Source organism: Ovis canadensis, chromosome 3 (genome assembly GCF_042477335.2).
Source record: "Ovis canadensis isolate MfBH-ARS-UI-01 breed Bighorn chromosome 3, ARS-UI_OviCan_v2, whole genome shotgun sequence".
Lineage (NCBI taxonomy): Eukaryota > Metazoa > Chordata > Mammalia > Artiodactyla > Bovidae > Ovis > Ovis canadensis.
The window spans coordinates 9,680,145-9,699,367 of NC_091247.1; the positions used below are offsets into that span (position 1 = coordinate 9,680,145).

At 52.5% G+C, this 19,223-nt stretch overlaps 1 protein-coding gene across 7 annotated transcripts in view; it reads right to left on the reverse strand.

The window, feature by feature from the left end:
• MVB12B (multivesicular body subunit 12B) overlaps positions 1–19,223 on the reverse strand; it is a 211,768-nt gene that overhangs the window by 83,275 nt on the left and 109,270 nt on the right. For all 7 annotated transcript variants that reach the window (XR_011255491.1, XM_069582393.1, XM_069582392.1 and 4 more), the window contains exon 7: positions 10,542–10,636. Coding sequence is in view for 6 of the 7 variants with exons in the window: in XM_069582393.1 (XP_069438494.1) it covers positions 10,542–10,636 (95 nt within the window). In the remaining variant the exon portion in view is untranslated. The remainder of the gene's footprint in view (positions 1–10,541; positions 10,637–19,223) is intronic.

Genomic DNA, 19,223 nt, shown 5'->3' on the forward strand with positions numbered 1-19,223 from the left:
ATCCATTTTAATAAAAGCAAAAACAACTTCAGCTCCCGAGATGTGCTTAAAGAAGTTACCTTAATTATATCATTTTTTCCCTCTCAGCTGATAGTCTGTTACTGCAAGACAGAGATAGACAGAGGTATAAAGAGAAACAAAAGGCTACTTTGATACAAGCTGCTCCTAGGCAGGAGTATTCGGTAACCCCGATGACTTCACTCACCCCAGAGCCTCTGAAGAAGTGCTAAGAGCAGATGAAGAGCTGAGATTGAGTGTCTTCCATTTGTTTTCAGCATTTCTCTGGCTGCGTGCTAAGTCGCTTCAGTTGTGTCTGACTCTGCAACCCTATGGACCGCAGGCTCCTCTGTCTGTGGGATTCTCCAGGCGAGAATACTGGAGTGGGGTGCTATTTCCTTCTCCAGGGGATCTTCCTGACCCATGCATGGAACCTGGATCTCTTGCATTTTCCTGCTTGGGTGGGAGGGTTCTTTACCACTAGCGCCATCTGGGTAGGCCTTTCTCTGGCTAGGCCTTCAGAAATGACCACAGTCACGCTCCCTGCCAGGAGGTGAATTATGATGGGGAAATGGAGACATATTTCTGCTTAAAAACTAGACAAAGAAGATACATATGCAGAAAGAAAGGTGTCAGAGAGACAGTTTTTCTCTGTCCATGTGTGGGACCTTTATGGTCAAGACAGTATTTGCATGGCATTTCTCTGAAGTGTGAAGGCAGTAAGTTCGCATTTGCTGGTAATGTCTCAGGTATCCCAATGTGAAAACCACACACGCTCCTTCCCACACAGCTCCCAGCCCCTGGAGGTGTTATCACTGCTCCTCTAGGTGCCAGACAATGGCTGACACAGAGGATGCTTCCAAAATACATGAGCTGAACTATTGCTACACTTGAATGATTAACGTTATTATTGCAATTACTGATATCGAGAGACGGGGGCATCAGGTCCAGAAAGGCTTAGTGCTGTGCCTGACGTCACCGGGCAGGTCCGTGGCAGAAACTTCGCTGCACCTACCCTTCTGGCTCCTGCCCGGAATCTCCTCACCACCTCTCAGCTGCCTCACTCAAGGATTTAAAAGGGAGGGGGATGTGGCCCATTAAACCAATGCCGCCTACTCTCTGCCACGCTTGAAAGAAAAATATGGAGAATGAAGGCACAGCAGGGGGTGGCCATCTTTTAAGAACACTCAAGTATCTGTCACCTCATTATATTTTTATTTTTCACCATGACGAAACTGGAAAAAGTCTTAACTTTCTCCTGCCGGGGGAGCACAGGAAAAGCAGAAATGAAAACCTGGAGACGAAAGCAGCACTCCCAACCCCCCGCCGCAAGCACTCTTCCTCTGAAAAACCAAAGGCGCGTTGCAAGATTTTATGGAGGTCGCCGGCTCACTCTGCCAAGCGCGTCTTCCCTTCCTGCCCCCACACCAGCATCCTGTCACCTTCCCGAGAAAGGGCTTGTGGGCCGCTGGCCACGCAAAACAGCCCACGTCTAAGTGACAACGCGTGACAGGACGTCTCCTTTCTGGGTGGTGCCCAGCGGAGCTGCGCCAGAGCCTTTACTGCAAGTTTCTCTGGCCCCAGGAAGATGTCTTCCCTGAGCACTCAGAGCATGCCGACTGCTGAGATGAAGTCTTATGTATAAATTCATACAACGGAGCGCAGGACTGAGAAGATGAGCCAGTGTGCCCTGGGTGATAATTCTCAGCAAACCTCTGGGCTCCGGCAGGGGAGGTGCTTCCCGATTTATGAAATACTCTTACACGCCCTGGACCCTCGTAACAACAACTGGGAAGGCAACAGGCGGTTACTGCATTATCTCGAAAGTGACAGTGTTAGTCACTCAGTCCTGTCCGGCTCTTTGCAACCCCATGGACTGCAACTCTCAGGCTTCTCTGTCCATGGGGATTCTCCAGGCAAGAATACTGCAATGGGCTGCCATTCGCTTCTCCAGGGGAGCTTCCTGACCCAGAGAACGAACCCAGGTCTCCTGTGTTGTGGGCAGATTCTTTACCATCTGAGCCACCAGAGAGGGGTGAATAACTAGCTTCGAGTGACTTGCCCAGGGTCAAGCAACACAGGGCCCTTGCACAGCTCTACCTGGGAAGCATTTGTGTGGGTTCTTCAGTGCACAACCTGTGCGGCCATTCCCGGCAGCTCTGTGCGATGGCCGCATGCGCTTCTGACCCCAAATGCCCTGTCAGTCACATGCTGAACCTTCCTGCTGCCCTGGAAGAGGGAACACAGGCCCTGGCACATGGCAGCGCTGTCTGCTGAATGAAGAGAGAAGTGAACAGTCGTTCTCTCTCTGCCTTTAATAATATCCTCAACGACTCAAAAAGGAGTGAAGACAGCCTCCATCCTCTCTTCTAAACACAGCCTCTGCTGGCTGAGCGTGCTCACAGGTGAAATGGCTCCAACACAAAAACGAGGGGGAGGAAACCAGCACCCCAGGTGGGAGGGAATGAGACAAGCCTCACGGCAGAGGCAGTGTGGAAGCAGGCCTTCAGGGATGGGTCAGCAGAGGAGACGCTGGGGCCATCAGGCCACAGGACTGGCGGGGACAGGCGCACAGAGAGACACGATGGAGAGGATGCCGGGAGCTACCTGGACTGGGGGGCCTGGAGGAAGAGACACCGCACAGGCAGAGACTGGCCATCGACAGCCCCAACTCTGGGCAGGTGAGGTTCGTGTGAACGCAGTTGGCAGTGGGCTGGCTGGGGCTGGCGTGAACGTGATCTGACGAGGCGTGCTTTGGGGACATTAGTCTGCCACCTGGGCAACTGGACTGGGGACTGATAAGCCAGGTCAAGGAAGTGTGAGTACCCACAAGGTACCTGCCAGGCCCGAGCCCAGCCGGCCCCGGAGGTGAGGACACAGAGCAGAGGGGACCACGCCTGACGCTCGGGTCCAGAAGACGGGCTGGGGGAACTGGACAAGGCTCTGGCCCTCATCTGTCAGAAGGGTGACCCAGAGCCCAGCCCAGGGGTTTTGGGGCCTCTCTCCGCAAAATCCTAGCAGGGGCGCCTGCAGAGCGGAGCCCCTCCAGGAGGCGAGAGCTCCCCAAGCGCCCTGCGTGTCTGCTCACACACGCTGTTCATTAACGCCGGTGACACGGCAACCACGGCTGGGTGTATGAAAGCACGTCCAATTAGCCGGGCCTACATGAATATTTGCACTCTTAAATCTTTTGCATTTCGAAAGGGTTAAAGCTTATTATTAGCATATAATTTACAGTCCTTTCTCCCAGGAAAGGAATAATGCACAGTAAATGCCACATTCATTTTAATAATACATGTTACAGTCTGTGCCCAACATCTGCACAAAGGTAAAGGAGACAGATTTTTTTGACGTGTCCCACTCTGCCATCTAAACACAGGCTTTTTGTTTCTTAAGTGACGGAAGGTTTAATCAAGAAAGCAGGCAATTCATCAATCGCAACAAGGCGGCGTGTGAGCGCCTGACAGCACACACATGGTTGTGTGCAGAGCAAACCTGGCCACCTGTCACCCCACCTTCACATCAGGATGTACAGATCTTCTGCGTGAGCAAGTCCCCACCCGCGCCCGCCCGGTTCTGCCTGCTCTTCTCCTGGTTTCCTTTGTGCTCGGTTTTGTTGTCAGGGCAGGAAGAGATGGATAGACAAGGGACGCTATGGCTGTTAGAGGGGATGATAAAAATTTATATGCCTTTAAAATGACTTATTTCCTTCTTGATTCGAGCACCATTATTATAAATATATATATTTTTTCACTCCACTGAGGAATCTATTATCTGGGGCCCCCCATATGCTATTATCTGGGGCCCGTCAAACCCACATTCCTCCCTTGGTTCCCTGCCTCCCCTTCCCTCCAGCTCACCCCCCACTGCTCCGAGCAGTCCTAGGTGAGTCTGAAATCCTCAGTGGAGGATACAGGAAAAGAGGTGGGTGAGGGGAGGTCTGAAGTTCAAGGCCACAGAAGCCGCAAGAACATGTCCATTAATTCACAGGCCGCAGAGGTACCTGTGAATGCAGAGGGCAACTAACGTTTACTCTGGGGCTCCCGCTGGAAGCCGGCGGCCCTTCCCCAGCTTTGAGGTTGTGAACCCACCCACAGGCTGGCACTCACCCACACACTTGGGGAAAGCAGAACCACACACACAACACACACGCAAACTCTGTGGCATAAACGTGGCACGTGCACGGCTGTCGGTCAGAACACCTCACAAGGAAAAGAAGGGCGTTCTCATTTCTCACACGCCCGACTGTTTCAGTCTTTTGGTCGTTTTCCCACCTGGCATTGCTTTATGGTCATTAAAGTATCAAGTTTATTTCTGACTTTCCTGGAGAGATTTGCTTCTCCTAATTAAAAGACAGAAATAATGCAATCACTAAAAATGAAAGGAAAATACATTCGTAATTGTTTGGTATGCTATAGACGAGTTTTTAAAGGATCACACTGTAAAACACACAGATTCTTTTTCTTTTCATAATAAGATGAAGAGCCAGTGGCAGAAATTTTATCCAGTTGGATGAAATATATAAATCATGAATTTCATAATACTGATAATTAAATGTCCATCTTCCAATTTAAATGAGGACTAGATTAAAACTGCATGGAGAAGGCTGATATTCAGAAATCATTAATTATTTTTAATTGCTTTGCGCTTTCCTGGTCTGATGTCACAGTCACACAGCTGGTACGGGGTTCTGTGTTTCAGATAAAATCCCCCTTCTCTCTGAATGAGGGTCATGGCTACACTGCCTGCTGATGGACTCGGGCTTGTCCATGCTCACATGCTTCCTGATGTCAAACATCTTGAAAACGGACTGGTTTTTAAGAGGGAACAGCTGTGGAGGGCAATAAGCCGGCTTTTCCAGCAATCAAAAAGAAAACCAAAAAGGGGGAAAAAACACCCCAAACCTGAAAAACCCAGAAGAGCTTGAGACAGGGTGACCGCACTCCCAGTTGACCAGGTCGGCTCCGGGTTCTCCGGCTCTGTCTGGGGCAGCCCCATACCCCTTGCACTCTCAAAAGTGACGACGTGGAAAATACATTACATGGTCGGCCTGGTACTGATGGACAGATGAAGATGTCAGGCGCTAAAAGGTGCTTCCCCGCACCGTGTGGCCTCCATGCATTTCTGCGTGTAGCTCACGCTGAAACTGTGGGCTGTCTGAGTTTGAGAGTTTTGGCTTTATTACATGCTGGTTTTAATATGCACCTGCTTTATTTTACTATTTTATACAACTATGTTGATTTTTTTCAAAAGCAAGAAAAATAAGTTCTTTGGGAAAAAATTCTTCACGTGGAGCTAGGAATCATTTTATAACCACCACAAAAACAAAAGAACGTTACAGTGTCGTTTCCCTGTTCATGAAGTAAAACCTGCCATGAGGCTGATGGGACGTTCCTAGGTCAGAAAAAACAACCCTGGGGCCTCTGAACTGAGTCACTCATTACAGGGACCCTCAGCACAGGAAGCCCTCAAGGTGGACAGGACGTCAGGGAGCTCCTCTTGCCTGACGTCCCCCAGGTCTCCAGCCCCTGGTCTGACGCCCAGCACAAGGACATTTCTTAAGAAACATCTCACTCGGGCTTCCCTGGTGGTCCAGTGGTTAAGAACTCACCTGCCAACGCAGGGGACACCGGTTCGATCCCTGGTTGGGGACCATCCCACATGCCTCGGAGCCCCTGGGCACTTGCGCCACAATGACTGAAGCCTGTGTGCCCTAGAGTCCCTCCTCCGCAACAAGAGAAGCCACTGCAATGAGAAGCCTGTGCACGGCAACTAAAGTAGCCCCCACTCAGCTAGAGAAAGCCCGCGTGCGGCAATGACGACTCAGCGCAGCTAAAAAAAAAAAAATCATTGCATTCAACTTCTAAACATTTAGGGTTTCAAACATGAGTAGGTCACAGTCTATCCTTATTAAGCTCACTGAAAAGCGGCTCTTCTGTTGTTTCCAGCACCTTGCAGGGCCCTTTCTATGAGGAAGAATTCATAAAAGGAATAGTTACATTCTTCCCGAACAACTGGCTTGTTTCTATGTTGTCTATAAAAAGACTCGACTCTGGACCAAACCTGGAATCTCCCCTTCATGCAAAACCTCACCCAAGGCTGCACCCTCCTCTGCTATCCTGTATTTTCATTCACTCCTGCTCTGCCCCTTCCATTTCCACTTCACTACATGTGTTTTCAGAGCTACCTTAAATCTTTCTGGAATAAGTGGAAGAGAAATGAATAAGTGCTCAGATATCTAAACATCTGAAAAAAAAATGGTAAGGAAAAAAAAGGGAGGCCACCACCACCTGGGACCAAAATAGAAGACTTTCAGGAGCAAGAAGATATTCTTTGAAAGCAAACTAACAGCCACTAGCAGTTCTGACAAGGAAACTCAGGAGTTGGGGCTCTGGGACAGAATCTAGAGAAATCGACACGGCCTTGAAGAGCGTCCTCCTGGGGGACAAGACCTTAAGGGCGTCTAGCCGAGGAAGACACAGCAGTGAGAACACGACCAGGAGAGCATGCGCCTGCCAGCTGCCACTGGTCACAAGTGAGACCAGCTTAAAAAGTGGTTTGCCGACCCGAATATACGTGGGCTACAGAGTGGGCCACACCAGGCACCCACCGTTTTACTCCATCTACTCTTTCAAGGAAAACCACCCTCAAACCCTGGAGGGTGAATAACATGGTGATGGGGGATTTGAGGGGCAAGAAAGGCGAGGAGGCAGCAGGTGCGTCCAGGTGCTTTCGGGCTCAGCTGGGGACTGGAGGGCCAGCAGACGCAGAAGATGGTCAGTGACCTCTGAGGAACATCAGTGGACAGGAGGGTCCAGGGGATGGGACAACAGAAAACAATCGTGTCCACAAAAAGGGACAAGAAGAAGCTATTGATCTGTGGCCTGGAAGTGATTTCCATCAGAATTCGAAAGCACAGTATGAGTCTGTGAGAGTGTTAGCTGCTCAGCCGTGTCCGACTCTGCGATCCCATGGACTATAGCCCACCAGGCTCCTCTGTGCATGGGATTCTCCAGGCAAGAAAACTGGAGTGCATCGCCATTCTCTTCTCCACAGGATCTTCCCGACCCAAGAATCAAACCCAGGTTCTCCTGAACTGCAGGCAGATTGTTTACCATCTGAGTCACAGGGAAGTCCTTGTGAAGCACTCAGAGGAAGGCTTGTGAGCCCTCAGAAAAGACGGTGGCCACTTGGGAAGCTTCCCAAGAGTGTGCTGAATTAACCCCAAGCCTGTATGTTTTTATTACGGGAGTAACATGTGCTATCGTAGAAAAGTGAGACACAGCAAAGAAACAAAAAGAAGACCTGGAAAACCCAGTGAAAACCACTGTGAATGTCTTGGTGTGTACGTTTCCAGGTCTGTGCATATATGCTTTAAAATGAGTTCACACTGCACACTCCAGTTGTCACTTAGCAGTATTCATGCACGCCTTTTTATCTAAATAAAAAATTTGTTTGATGCTTGAGAAGTTAAGGCCACTGTATGGAGGTTTCATAATTTAACCGACTTGCCTTTGTTTTAGACATTTAGGATATCCACCACCCCCCACCTCTTTTTTTGAGTTATTACATTTAAAAAGCAGCAGTGCTCGCCCTTGCGGATAAATCTTTTTTTTTTTTTTTTTTGCACATCTGTAAGCATTTTCCAGAGGAAATTCCTGGGAGAGGAAGTGTGAGGATCAAAGTTGTGCTTCGTGGCCATTCTGATGAGGGTAATAGCTGGCAGAGGAGGGAGTAAGCATCTCAGGATTTTGGCAAAGAGGCTTAGAAGTTCCTTACCCCAATTCTGTGGGCAGGAGAGAGCTACCCCCGGGCTGGACGGTGGAGAATAGTCGGCACGCATCGCTGATAGGATGCGTGGTACCCCAAGTGGCTGGGCGGATATGAATGTAGAGCGAGACAGCACAGCTGAACGACACAGGAGGACCTTGCGGAGATGGGCTAGGCTGCGCGGAGGTGGTAGCCCCAGCTGCTGGAGGGCTCAAGTAGCATTTAGAATGATCGCCTCCCTGAGATGCCATAAAGGGTATTCCTGGGCAGGGTAGACACGGGCTAAAAGCTTTTCTTCTTCCCTCCCTTCCTCCCACAACTGTTTCAGGAGCACCTCTGTGTGCTGGGGACAGAGCTACACATGGCCCGCACCAGGTTCCCCAGCAGTGTCACTCCCTTTGCAGGCAGGACACAGATGAACTGTCTCAGTGAAAGTACAGAGGGCAGATCGTAACAGGTACGCCCTTGGGAAAATATGCAAAAGTAAATATCACTTTAATAACCATATGTACAAATGAAGTGTGGGCTGCTTTTCAAATTACTAATTACCTTGTTTGGAAATCTACTTAGGAAGGGACTGCAAATGAAGGGAGCGGTAATCAAGTGTTTTCAGGAATGAACCAGAGCAGACCAGGAGTTTCTACCAAAGGCTCAGGGCCTGAGGTCTGCAGCAAACGTATGCAGGGCTGGTTTGGAAGAACAGTGTGGTGGCTCAATCCATTACCAGCAGAGTACCAGCCATTATGGCAGCAGGCCCTGGGCCCGGGCTGGGCCTGGGGCACCCGCTGCCTTGACTGTTTCTGGAATAAACCTTTGAAACCTTAACTTTGCAACACCAAACTGAGACGTGCCATTCGGTGCCAAGCACTGTTGGAACAGGGGGGATGGTGGGGAGGGTGTCTCTGCTTCCCTCTAGCCAGATCGGCTTGCAGGCAGGCTGCTGGTGGGCGGGCAGGCGGGCAGACTTCCCAGCTGCACCATGGTTGCCCAGTGCTGAGCTTGCAGGCCTTACAGAGCCAGCGGGCCCTGCAGGGCACGCCTGGCAGCCTCACAATGAAGCAGTCCCGGACCCTGGCAGAGCAATTTGGGGCCTGCAGCCACCGAGGAGGCCTGAGCTGCCTGCTGTCATGGGCTGTGGCCTCAACTACCTCTGTTTGGAAGATAAAATCCAATTGACTGCCACTTACATAAATGTAACAGGAAGTTCCTGAATGGCTTCCCCTGTGTCTTGAGGCTGTTACCTCGGTACTGCTAAACTAACAGCTGAAATGAACCCAGACAACACCTCATCAAAGCAGCGGGGCAAGGAAGCAGTGGTCCAGGGGCAGACAGGAACATTCCTGCCAAACCAGAGGAGATTTCACTCTGTGCGCCCTTCTCTGCAGAAATGTCAACAGCTGGGAAAGCCATCAGAGAACCCCAGTGAGGTGGGGGCAGCTGGACCCTGCGGCTGGAAAAAGATTTGCAAGCTGGAGGGGGGAAAACAGCTTCTGCTTTGGTTGAGCCGCCTGTATGTGCTTTCGGAGCGGGATTTCATCCCGCTGGATTTCACAGGCCTGTTTTGCACCACTCTGCCACTAAGCATCTAGGGAAATATTCAGCTTTTCTACAAAATAGGTCATCTTTCCACACTTGTTATGCTCCTTGTCGACTCTGCTGAAATAGCCAGAGCACAGAGGAAATTCTCCCTGGAGACGCTGCTCTCAGACAGCATGCGCCCGCTCCCCTTGGGGACTTGGCTCCTGGCGTGGGGCTAGGACGAGGGCTGTGGGGACCTCCCTGTCGCTCCCCTTTCCCGGCAGGAGTGCCACCCAGAAATGGAACAACTGGCCTTTGCTTATCCTTCCAAACCTATTAGGGAGTGATCATAACAAAGAAAAACGAATACTGACATGAATTATACCATTGTTCTATTTCATCTATTTAGTACCCTGAAGTTGCAAGTTTTAGAAAAAAAGATTACCTTTCAAATAACCGGTTCATTATGGTACATGAATGAATGCCATGTTCCCGTGTTCAAAACGTCACTCACCATTAGGGGTGTGCGCTGGTAAGTGGCCCCGATGTGCCATTTCCCCCCGATACACCAAGGCCTCCGATTGGAGGCCCCTGTATAATCAGAGTCAAGTTCGTGGGTCTCCTCAGCTCTTAGCAACTCCCCTGCGCTGCCCGCCACCTAATGAATCTCAATCCCGTAATAAGGCTTTGTAAGTTTTTCCCTCTCTGGGTGAAGGTGAAAAAGAAAACTCGGACTGCTGAAGTTCCTGCCAAGGCAACACTATCCATTTCAAGGCCGAGTTCAGAGACCACAGACTCAGGTGACAGGGTTGGGGGTGCGGGAGGGAGGCCCCCCGTGTACCCTCTGGTCACAAACCCGGTCTTGAGAACGAGAGGTGAGGACAGATGTGGACAGGAGGGCAGGCGGCACCGGGCCTCGGGTCTGCACGGTCCCCGGTCCCTGCGGGGAACCTGGCTTGGACCTGGCAGGTGAACAATGTGCTCACTATTCTCCGGAAACCTCCCTTCAAGCTTGCGAAATCCACACACTGTTTTTCATCATTAGTTTCAGAACATGCTGAGGATCTGGCCCTTCACTAAGTGCTGCGGTGACACGGAGGAAAGGGGAGGCCTGGGCCCTGCGGGGAACAGGCCCCTTGCAGGGGAAGAAAGAGCAACGGAATGCACAGGTGCCGTCAGAAGCGAGGAGACGCACGGAGGGAGGTGGTGCCCGGGACACAGGCATGCTCGCTGGCCCCTGGTGGTGGCCCACCTACCTGAGATGGCGTAGAGATTGGAGTGCTGGTATTCATAGTCAGCCCGAGTGCTGTTCCTGCCTCGGAAGGTAGCGGGGAGCGTGAGAGAGATGTGCCTGAGGAAGACAGAGGAGAAAAAAGGAGGTTACAGGGAGCATGGAGCAGTCCCCGAGGCTCAGAAAGCACAGGCGCCACCATCAGCCCGCAGCGCAGCAGGCCTCCATCCACCCAAGCAGCTCGAGTTCCCCAAGGAACTGAGAAGTTTCTGGACATCAGCGGCTACCTTTTCCATACAGGGAAGGACATCCAAGAGGAAGAAAGGGTTTCCCAAGCCTTACGTGATGTCCCAGGTGCCTGGAGGAGGTGGGTGACTTAACTCTGATCTCTGCTCACTGGGCAAAGTGCACCAAGGGGACCAGGATGTTCAACTCCAAACACAAGCCTCGGTTTGTCTGGACGTCTTGGTCCTATTACCCACCCAGGGGCTTCCACGCCTGTCTCAGGAAGCACTCAGTGAAGGAAGATGTTAGGGGCTATTACCAGGTGAGCCCAGGAAACAAGGCCCACTGAGAATCAGATTGGCATGTTCCTCTGAAATGCTGTGAACGGCGCACGTCCCCCTTGGGTGGCAGCACACAGCAGATGCTCAGAAAGCACCTTCTATTGACCCAGTGCATCTTTTATGGCGCAGGTGTTGGCCATTAAGGCTCAAAACGCCCAGAGCGCAAGTGCATCCTCGTTCAAAGCACATAATCCATTTGGTGTGGTTATCAGCTGCCTTTTAGTGAATGCTGAGAAGAAGAGACGATGGTAGTAGGAAAGACATTTAAAACCCAACAGGTCTGGGGGGACACAGTCACCCCTTTGTGGTACGACTGGGGCTGGTTTGAAGTCACTCAGCAGCCTGAGCTCCAGTCACACAGTCATTCCCAAAACGGGCGAGGCTGGGATGGAGGGTACCGATCACGTAAAGGAAGCTGACGTTCTGCATGCTGCCCTTTTCATACAACAAACGCGTAGTCTTCTAGAATGGCTCTGGGAGGGAGGCAGGGCCTGTTCCCGCGGGGCCAGGAGGAGCAGAGGCCCTCCCAGGGCCAAGACGAGAGCCGAGGGCTCTAAGTGAGGTGGCTGAGCTGTGGGGTGAGCCCTGAAGGTGAACACGGGTGCCGTCGGGCCAGCCACTCGAGCAGGCGGAGGGCCTTGCTGGGCGAGGGGGGACCACATCACGTGAGGGGAGTATCCACAGGGCAGTGGGATGCATGTGCTGTGAACCTGCACCGCTGCATCCTTCCTGATGAAAGGGGGACGCCGAGGCGAGCTCTTTCCACAAGGAGCTCCAGGCTACAGGGGACAGAGGGGCTGGAACAAACTGGGGTGCACCAGGAGATGTGCTCCAAGGAGGATAAAATCCACGCACTCAGCATGAAAGCGGGGATACAGGGCTTCCGGTGACAGCCCCTCCGAGTTGGATGTGGGTTACAGGAGGGGACAGGACCGACCTACGGGCAGTCGGCGAGCCACTCTGCTACAGGGCTGGAGTGGGAAACAAAGCCACAGCCAGACCGGAAAGGACGCCAGAAGCCACACTATGGGCTTTGGGATCTATCCGCTTGGATGAAGGTTCTCGAACTCTGTTCTGCTCGTCAGAGCACAGAGGCAGTGCTCGAGGCACCGGGGAGCTCGCTAACAACACAGACTCAGCTCCCCGACCTGGGGAGTCTGTCCAGAGGCCTGGGGGGGTGCACCCCAGAAATCCCTGGAACCAGGCCAGCAGTGACTCTGAGGATGGGCTGGTTTGGGAACCCTGGGAGGGGGAGGAGAGCTGCAGAGGGTGAAGCAGGTGATCGATGCCTCCGACCGCAGCACTCAGTCAGCGGAGCTGAGCAAACAGAAGAATAAATTACTGACTGTGGTTGTGGTTGAGCAGAGCTAAAACGAGGACAGGCGGCCCTGCGGAGAGGGTCGGCCAGCCCTGAGCAGGGGCCCCGGGGTCAGCAGATCCCTGGGTTCTCTCCTGGCTCTGCATACCGGCCTGCAAGGCAGGAACTCGGCCTGGTGTAGAGTGAAAACGTGGGGACCTGGATTGAATATCTTTAAGCATTTCAAGATGGCGACAGCAGAGCCTTGAACCCAGCGTGGGGCCCTCCAGAATGGGGGCCTGTGCGATGCGCCGGCTGCACACTCGTGCAGCTGGTGTGCCCCACGTGCCGGCGCTGCACCCACTGTACCCCGAGGGCTTTTCCAGGAGCCGGGGAAGAACTGAGCTTCAGCACTGCCATGCCCTGAGACCGCTGAGCCCTGAAAGCCCTAAGAAGTTATGCCGCCCCCAACTAAGGGCACACCATGCTGCTGGCACAGTGTGGCAGCACTCCAGGGGCCTCGTAGAGGAGGCAGGGTGTTGGTGGAACCTCAGACAACAAGCCAAGCTGGGTGACAGCACAGGGGGGCTTCCTCCTTGGCTGAGAAGACAGAGCCAGACCAGCTAGATGGCCATCAGAGATAGCCAAAGGAGCCCGGGTCCAGTCAACCCAGACCTGGAGAGCGGGGACTCAGGGTGGCAGGATGGGCCGGGTCCTGCTTTTGCAGAGCTCCCCCACTGCAGATGGTGACTGCAGCCGTGAAATTAAAAGACGCTTACTCCTTGGAAGGAAAGTTATGACCAACCTAGACAGCATATTCAAAAGCAGAGACGTTACTTTGCCGACTAAGGTCTGTCTAGTCAAGGCTATGGTTTTTCCAGTAGTCAGGTATGGATGTGAAAGTTGGACTGTGAAGAAAGCTGAGTGCCGAAGAATTGATGGTTTTGAACAGTGGTGTTGGAGAAGACTCTTGAGAGCCCCTTAGATTGCAAGGAGATCCAATCAGTTCATCCTAAAGGAAATCAGTCCTGAATATTCATTGGAAGGAGTGATGTTGAAGCTGAAACTCCAATGCTTCAGCCACCTGATGTGAAGAGCTGACTCATTTGAAAAGACCCTGATGCTGGGAAAGATTGAAGGTGGGAGGAGAAGGGGACGACAGAGGATGAGATGGTTGGATGGCATCACCGACTCAATGGACATGAGTTTGGGTAAACTCTGGGAGTTGGTGATGGACAGGGAGGCCTGGTGTGCTGCAGTCCATGGGGTCGCAAAGAGTCGGCCACGACTGAGTGACTGAACTGAACTGAACCCTGTAGCAGGGGTCAAGGACATGCCACCAGGTTACAGGAGCCATGGCTGATGCGGGGCGAGTGGGAAGACTCTCCGTGCTCCCCCAGGAAGTGCTGTTCCCCCTGGGAGCTGGGGATGGGGGGCAAGGAGGGACTCTGGGGTAACTCCTAAGCAGCAGGAGGTCTGGCGGAGGCAGGGGGCTTGGAAGGAGGTGGGGTTGACTAGGGCCTGAAGGCCTGGGGGAGGTTGGGGGGCCCGGCTGAAGAGAGTACTTTGGGGTCACCGCATGCAGGGCCCTGCACAAGTTCTGACTTTACCCTGAAGAGTTTTTTAAGCTGAGAAGGGATAAGCTCCAATTAACAACTCATGCGAAGAGTTGACTCATTGGAAAAGACTCTGATGCTGGGAAGGATTGGGGGCAGGAGGAGAAGGGGACAACAGAGGATGAGATGGCTGGACGGCATCACCAACTCGATGGATGTGAGTTTGAGTGAACTCCGGGAGATGGTGATGGACAGGGAGGCCTGGCGTGCTGCGATTCATGGGGTTGCAAAGAGTCAGACACGACTGAGCGATTGAACTGAACAACTTTAAAAGATTACCTCCCTGTGGGAAAGTGAGGGGGAAAAATCTGAGATGTACTGTAGACAGGAAGAGAGCAGCCAATCTTTATAAGGGCTATCATGTAACTGCAAGCAGTTATGCAGCACCTACTGTGTGCAGACTCAATGCTTCCCACCCAAATCTGCTGTGATCCTCTAAATGGACAGTTCCAGGGGGCTTCTATGGCCCACAGAACTTGAGAAGTGTAGATCAGAGAATCAAGGTGCCTGGCTCCACAGCTGCCCCATCCACAGGACTTCTCTGTCCAAGCTTGCCTGCCTTACGAGGGCATCAGATTTTGCCTGGCTGACCCCATCCTATAGACTGCGACCCCCTCCCCTCCGCCCCCACCCTGGGATCTGCTTCTCTTTCTCCCTCGCAGACGGCCCCTCCTGGCTCCTCTTCCACTTTGTGGGGCCTGCTGTTGGCAAGGGTTCTGGTTTAGCTCTCTTCTCACTCCACGCACTTTCCCTGGGCAGCCTAACCGGCACCTGTGCCCTGGTTCAAGCCATCCTCACACACCAGCCACCTCTCCAGACACTCCTGTCACTCCTGCCTCCACCAGGAAGAGTGAAAGTCTTGTGATTCTCTGGGTCTGCCTCGGCCTAATCCTTCGTCCACCCTGCTCCCTCCTCCTGCGGTCTCCACTTCCGCCTTATCTCCTCTCCAAACTCCTGTTGGTCCTCTGAGACTCCATCTGAGCATCCTCATTTGGTAAAAACCCTTCCTGGGCTTGTCCCGGGGGCGGGGGGGACTGGGTGCCTGTATGTCCTCTCTCACTCCAGTTGTCCCAAGACACCTCAAGGAAAGGGCCAACTCTCGTCAAGTTGGTACCCCATCTTCTAGGACAGGTTCTTCCCCAGGGCAGACGATGACTGAACAATTAAGAGCGCTGAACCGACTCCACTAAATCCCCTGGGGCTTTTTGGACAGGAACTGCTGTTGCCTCTACTATTGCATTTCTGCCTGCGGGCTTGCTTAGTTAGACTCAGGGGTCTCTAGAGAGACCCACCCCACACACCCCACTTCCCGACACTACAGAGGAAAACAGGTCAGATGTAAGAAGTCAGTGGTGGCAGTGACCAGGAATTCACAAGGGGAAAAAAGAAAGAAAAGGTTCTGATCACTATACAACAGGCAGACAATGTGGGGCTGATACAGTTAAGTGGGAAATTCCAAGAGAATTCAAGTCACAGGCCTGATTCTTTTAGAGGCTAATTGCTCAACAGGAATTCATCCAACTGAAGTCAAGTCACCAAAAGCTTCAGCTCTGGTGGCTGATAGCCACCAGGTGGGGAGTGGGGTTTAGGGCAGCAATCTGAGCAGCAGGAAGACCTCCGGCCAGAGAGGGCTGAGGGGAGGAGATCCCACACAACAAACAGCTGCTTTGGCATCGTCACTTCTCTGGTTACTGGACACGGGGAGGAAGGGGCATGGGGACAGGAGGCCACAAAGGTGCACCAGGGCCTGTTAATGAGAGTGGACAGCTTGGGCGGAGGGGACAGGGCACCCATGGTTTAAATCCAGCGAAGGAGGAGTGACCCAGGGGCTCGGTGTCAGATCAGCTTGGAAGTGAGGATGGGCAGGACTGGCCCAGTGGTCAGCTGAACCTCAGAGCGCAAGGAGAGTCTTAATTCCTTGGTGTCTGGTGGGAGCCCACCTGCCAGGCACTGGGCTGGGTTCCTTCATGGACATCACCTGCCTGATCCTCTCAGTAAGCTTTTTAGGTAGGAACAATCACTTATAGGTCCTCCAAGGCAAAGCTGACAGACAGTGAGCTAGAATTCATGAAAAGGTGGGTCCACGAGTCCCCTGAGGGTCACCATCAGCATCTCAGAGTCACCCTGATGGACCATCTTCACCGTCCATACACAGGCTGAGATCACTCAACCAGGAAACTGGGGTCCACCTGGGAAAGCGATGGTGCCGGGAACCCAACCTCTCTGCCACTTGCTAGCTCAGCGACCCTGACAACTGGCCACAGTCAGTCTAACATGGCAACACGGGAAGAGCTACATACAGACATGGACAACCAACGGCCCGACCATCTACCTGGGAAGGCAGAGCAGGTGCGGTGGTGAAGACTACCGACTCCAATGTCTAGCCGACACAGGTTCAAATCCCAGCGCCAGCAGCAGGAGCTGGGTGCCCTTCAGCATGGGCGGGCTGCCTCCCAGTGCACAGACGCAGGCAGAGCTGACAGCATAGAACATGCACTGAGCGCATGGGAGCACGACTCCCATCTTGATTCTTCCCCTTCCTGCTTCCCTCGCATTACGTCCCACTCATGAGGGCCTGGGTCTCCCCTGGTGGCTCAGAGGGTAAAGAATCCGCCTGCAATATGGGAGACCTGGGTTCGATCCCCGGATGGGAAGATCCCCTGGAGAAGGGCATGGCTACCCACTCCAGTATTCTTGCCTGGAGTATCCCATGGATAGAGGAGCCTGAGGGGCTACAGTCCATGGGGTTGCAAAGAGTCAGACATGACTGAGCGACTAGCAGTTTCACGAGGGCCTCAGTACAGGACTATGACAGCGTATCTGTACCTTCCCTCTGCACTAGAAGGAAATTTGAGCCCCGCTCCGCCCAGGGTGGCCAGGCCCTGCCAGTTCTCTGGTTCTGGCCCATCCCTCCTCTCTGCCCTGGTCTTGATGGTGGTCCCAGCACTCACATCCTGCAGCCTCACCCCCTGCCTTTGGTCCTCCCCTCCCCACTCTCATTCCTGCTTTGGGGCTTTGCACTTGCTGTTTCCTCCTATATGAGGCACTGGTGGGGAAGTCCCCCACCCCCGCCTCCCCTTATGGCTCTCCTCTCATCACCTCCCCGTTTCTGCACAGCCCTTCCAGCTCTGTAGGACTGTGTCGATTTGTTCACGCACCACCAGAATATGATCTCAGTGGCGCTTTCTACCACATCCACAGTGTCTACAACAGTGGCCGGCACACGTCAGGCATTTAAAAAAACATTAGGGAGAACCCTACAAGATCACCCAATGCTGCTGAAAAAATGAATGAATCTGACTCTGACCTGCAATTAGAGATCACTGGGGAGGGCTTCCCACTGTCTTTTCATCCCTGGGGCTGGGCTGGGTAACAGTTTGGAAAATGTGACTATTTCTGATTCATGAATATTTTCATGCAAACAAGAATTACATTCATCATGGCACTGCTTACAAAGCCAAAACACTTGAGTCAAATTAGAGATCAAATAGTGGACTACTTAAAAAATTATTGTACAGCCGTCTGACAAAATGTTTTAGTCACTTGAAATATTTTAGAAGACTAATAGCCTGGGCCCATGCCCATTACCATAGCCATCTACTGAGAAAAAAAAAATCCTTATTTTTACACTTGGAATTGTAATCGGTTAACCCAACACTCTTTGGCTTATTTCCCATAACCTGATTGTCTAATGAGATTGAAGGAATGCCTGACTCATGACACTGGGGGTTACTGGAGAAGGAAAGAAAGAGGCAGGCACTTCAGTAGATCATAGCACTAAATGCTCAGGTGTTCTGAAGTACCTAAGCCTAGGGGAGTTACAAGAGTCGGTATTTGATGGCATCAAACAAAGCTGAGAAGTCTGTGAACACGATGCTGGCTGGGGCCCCCACAGACAGCAGTTTCACTGGAGTCATTTCAACGGACCCCAAGCTATTGATCACTTTGTGATCCCTCCAGACCACTCTCTATTGATCTTCAGTTCAGTTCAGTTCAGTTCAGTCACTCAGTAATGTCCGACTCTTTGTGACCCCATGAATCGCAGCACGCCAGGCCTCCCTGTCCAGCACCATCTCCCGGAGTTCACTCAGACTCATGTCCATCGAGTTCGTGATGCCATCCAGCCATCTCATCCTCGGTCATCCCCTTTTCCTCCTGCCCCCAATCCCTCCCAGCATCAGAGTCTTTTCCAATGAGTCAACTCTTCGCATGAGGTAGACAAAGTACTGGAGCTTCAGCTTTAGCATCATTCCTTCCAAAGAAATTCCCAGGGCTAATCTCCTTCAGAATGGACTGGTTGGATCTCCTTGCAGTCCAAGGGACTCTCAAGAGTCTTCTCCAACACCACAATTCAAGAGCATCAATTCTTCGGCGCTCAGCCTTCTTCACAGTCCAACTCTCACATCCATACATGACTAGAAGAGTATATTTTAGATTTTAAGTGCGTTCATAAAGATTACCAGCAGACCAAGGAGAAGTAAACCCTAGAACTCATGAAACTGGCCCTATCTTGGGGGTCACCCAGAGATGAAGACCCTTGGCTATCATCCACAGTAGGTTATGGACCACTGGCCCTACCTTGGGGGTCACCCAGAGATGAAGACCCTCAGCTGTCATCCCCAGTAGGTTCTGGACCACTGGCCCTACCTTGGGGGTCACCCAGAGATGAAGACCCTCAGCTGTCATCCCCAGTAGGTTCTGGACCACTGGCCCTACCTTGGGGGTCACCCAGAGATGAAGACCCTCGGCTGTCATCTCCAGTAGGTTCTGGACCACTGGCCCTATCTTGGGGGTCACCTAGAGGTGAAGACCCTCGGCTGTCATCCCCAGTAGGTTCTGGACCACTGGCCCTATCTTGGGGGTCACCTAGAGGTGAAGACCCTCGGCTGTCATCCCCAGTAGGTTCTGGACCACTGGCACAGGGCGCTGACCATTAGAGGCCAACAGTTTCTGCCTCTTGACTCAAACGATGGATCATGATTCCAAACTCTGTTCCGTCACTGGAGAATTCCAATTAGAACAGCCCTTGAATCTTGGGCCAGCTTTACCAAGCTCTCCGCCCTGGCCCCTGCCCCCGGACAGCCCAGAGGAGACTGGGCGCACCCGAGAGCCATCACGTCTGTCTGCAGGGGCCCTGGCTGTTCTGTAACAAATAGGTTAGCATCACATGTGCTGCCGACAACAGCTCCTGCTAAATAGAGGCTGAGGGAAATTTCATTTTTCTCCCC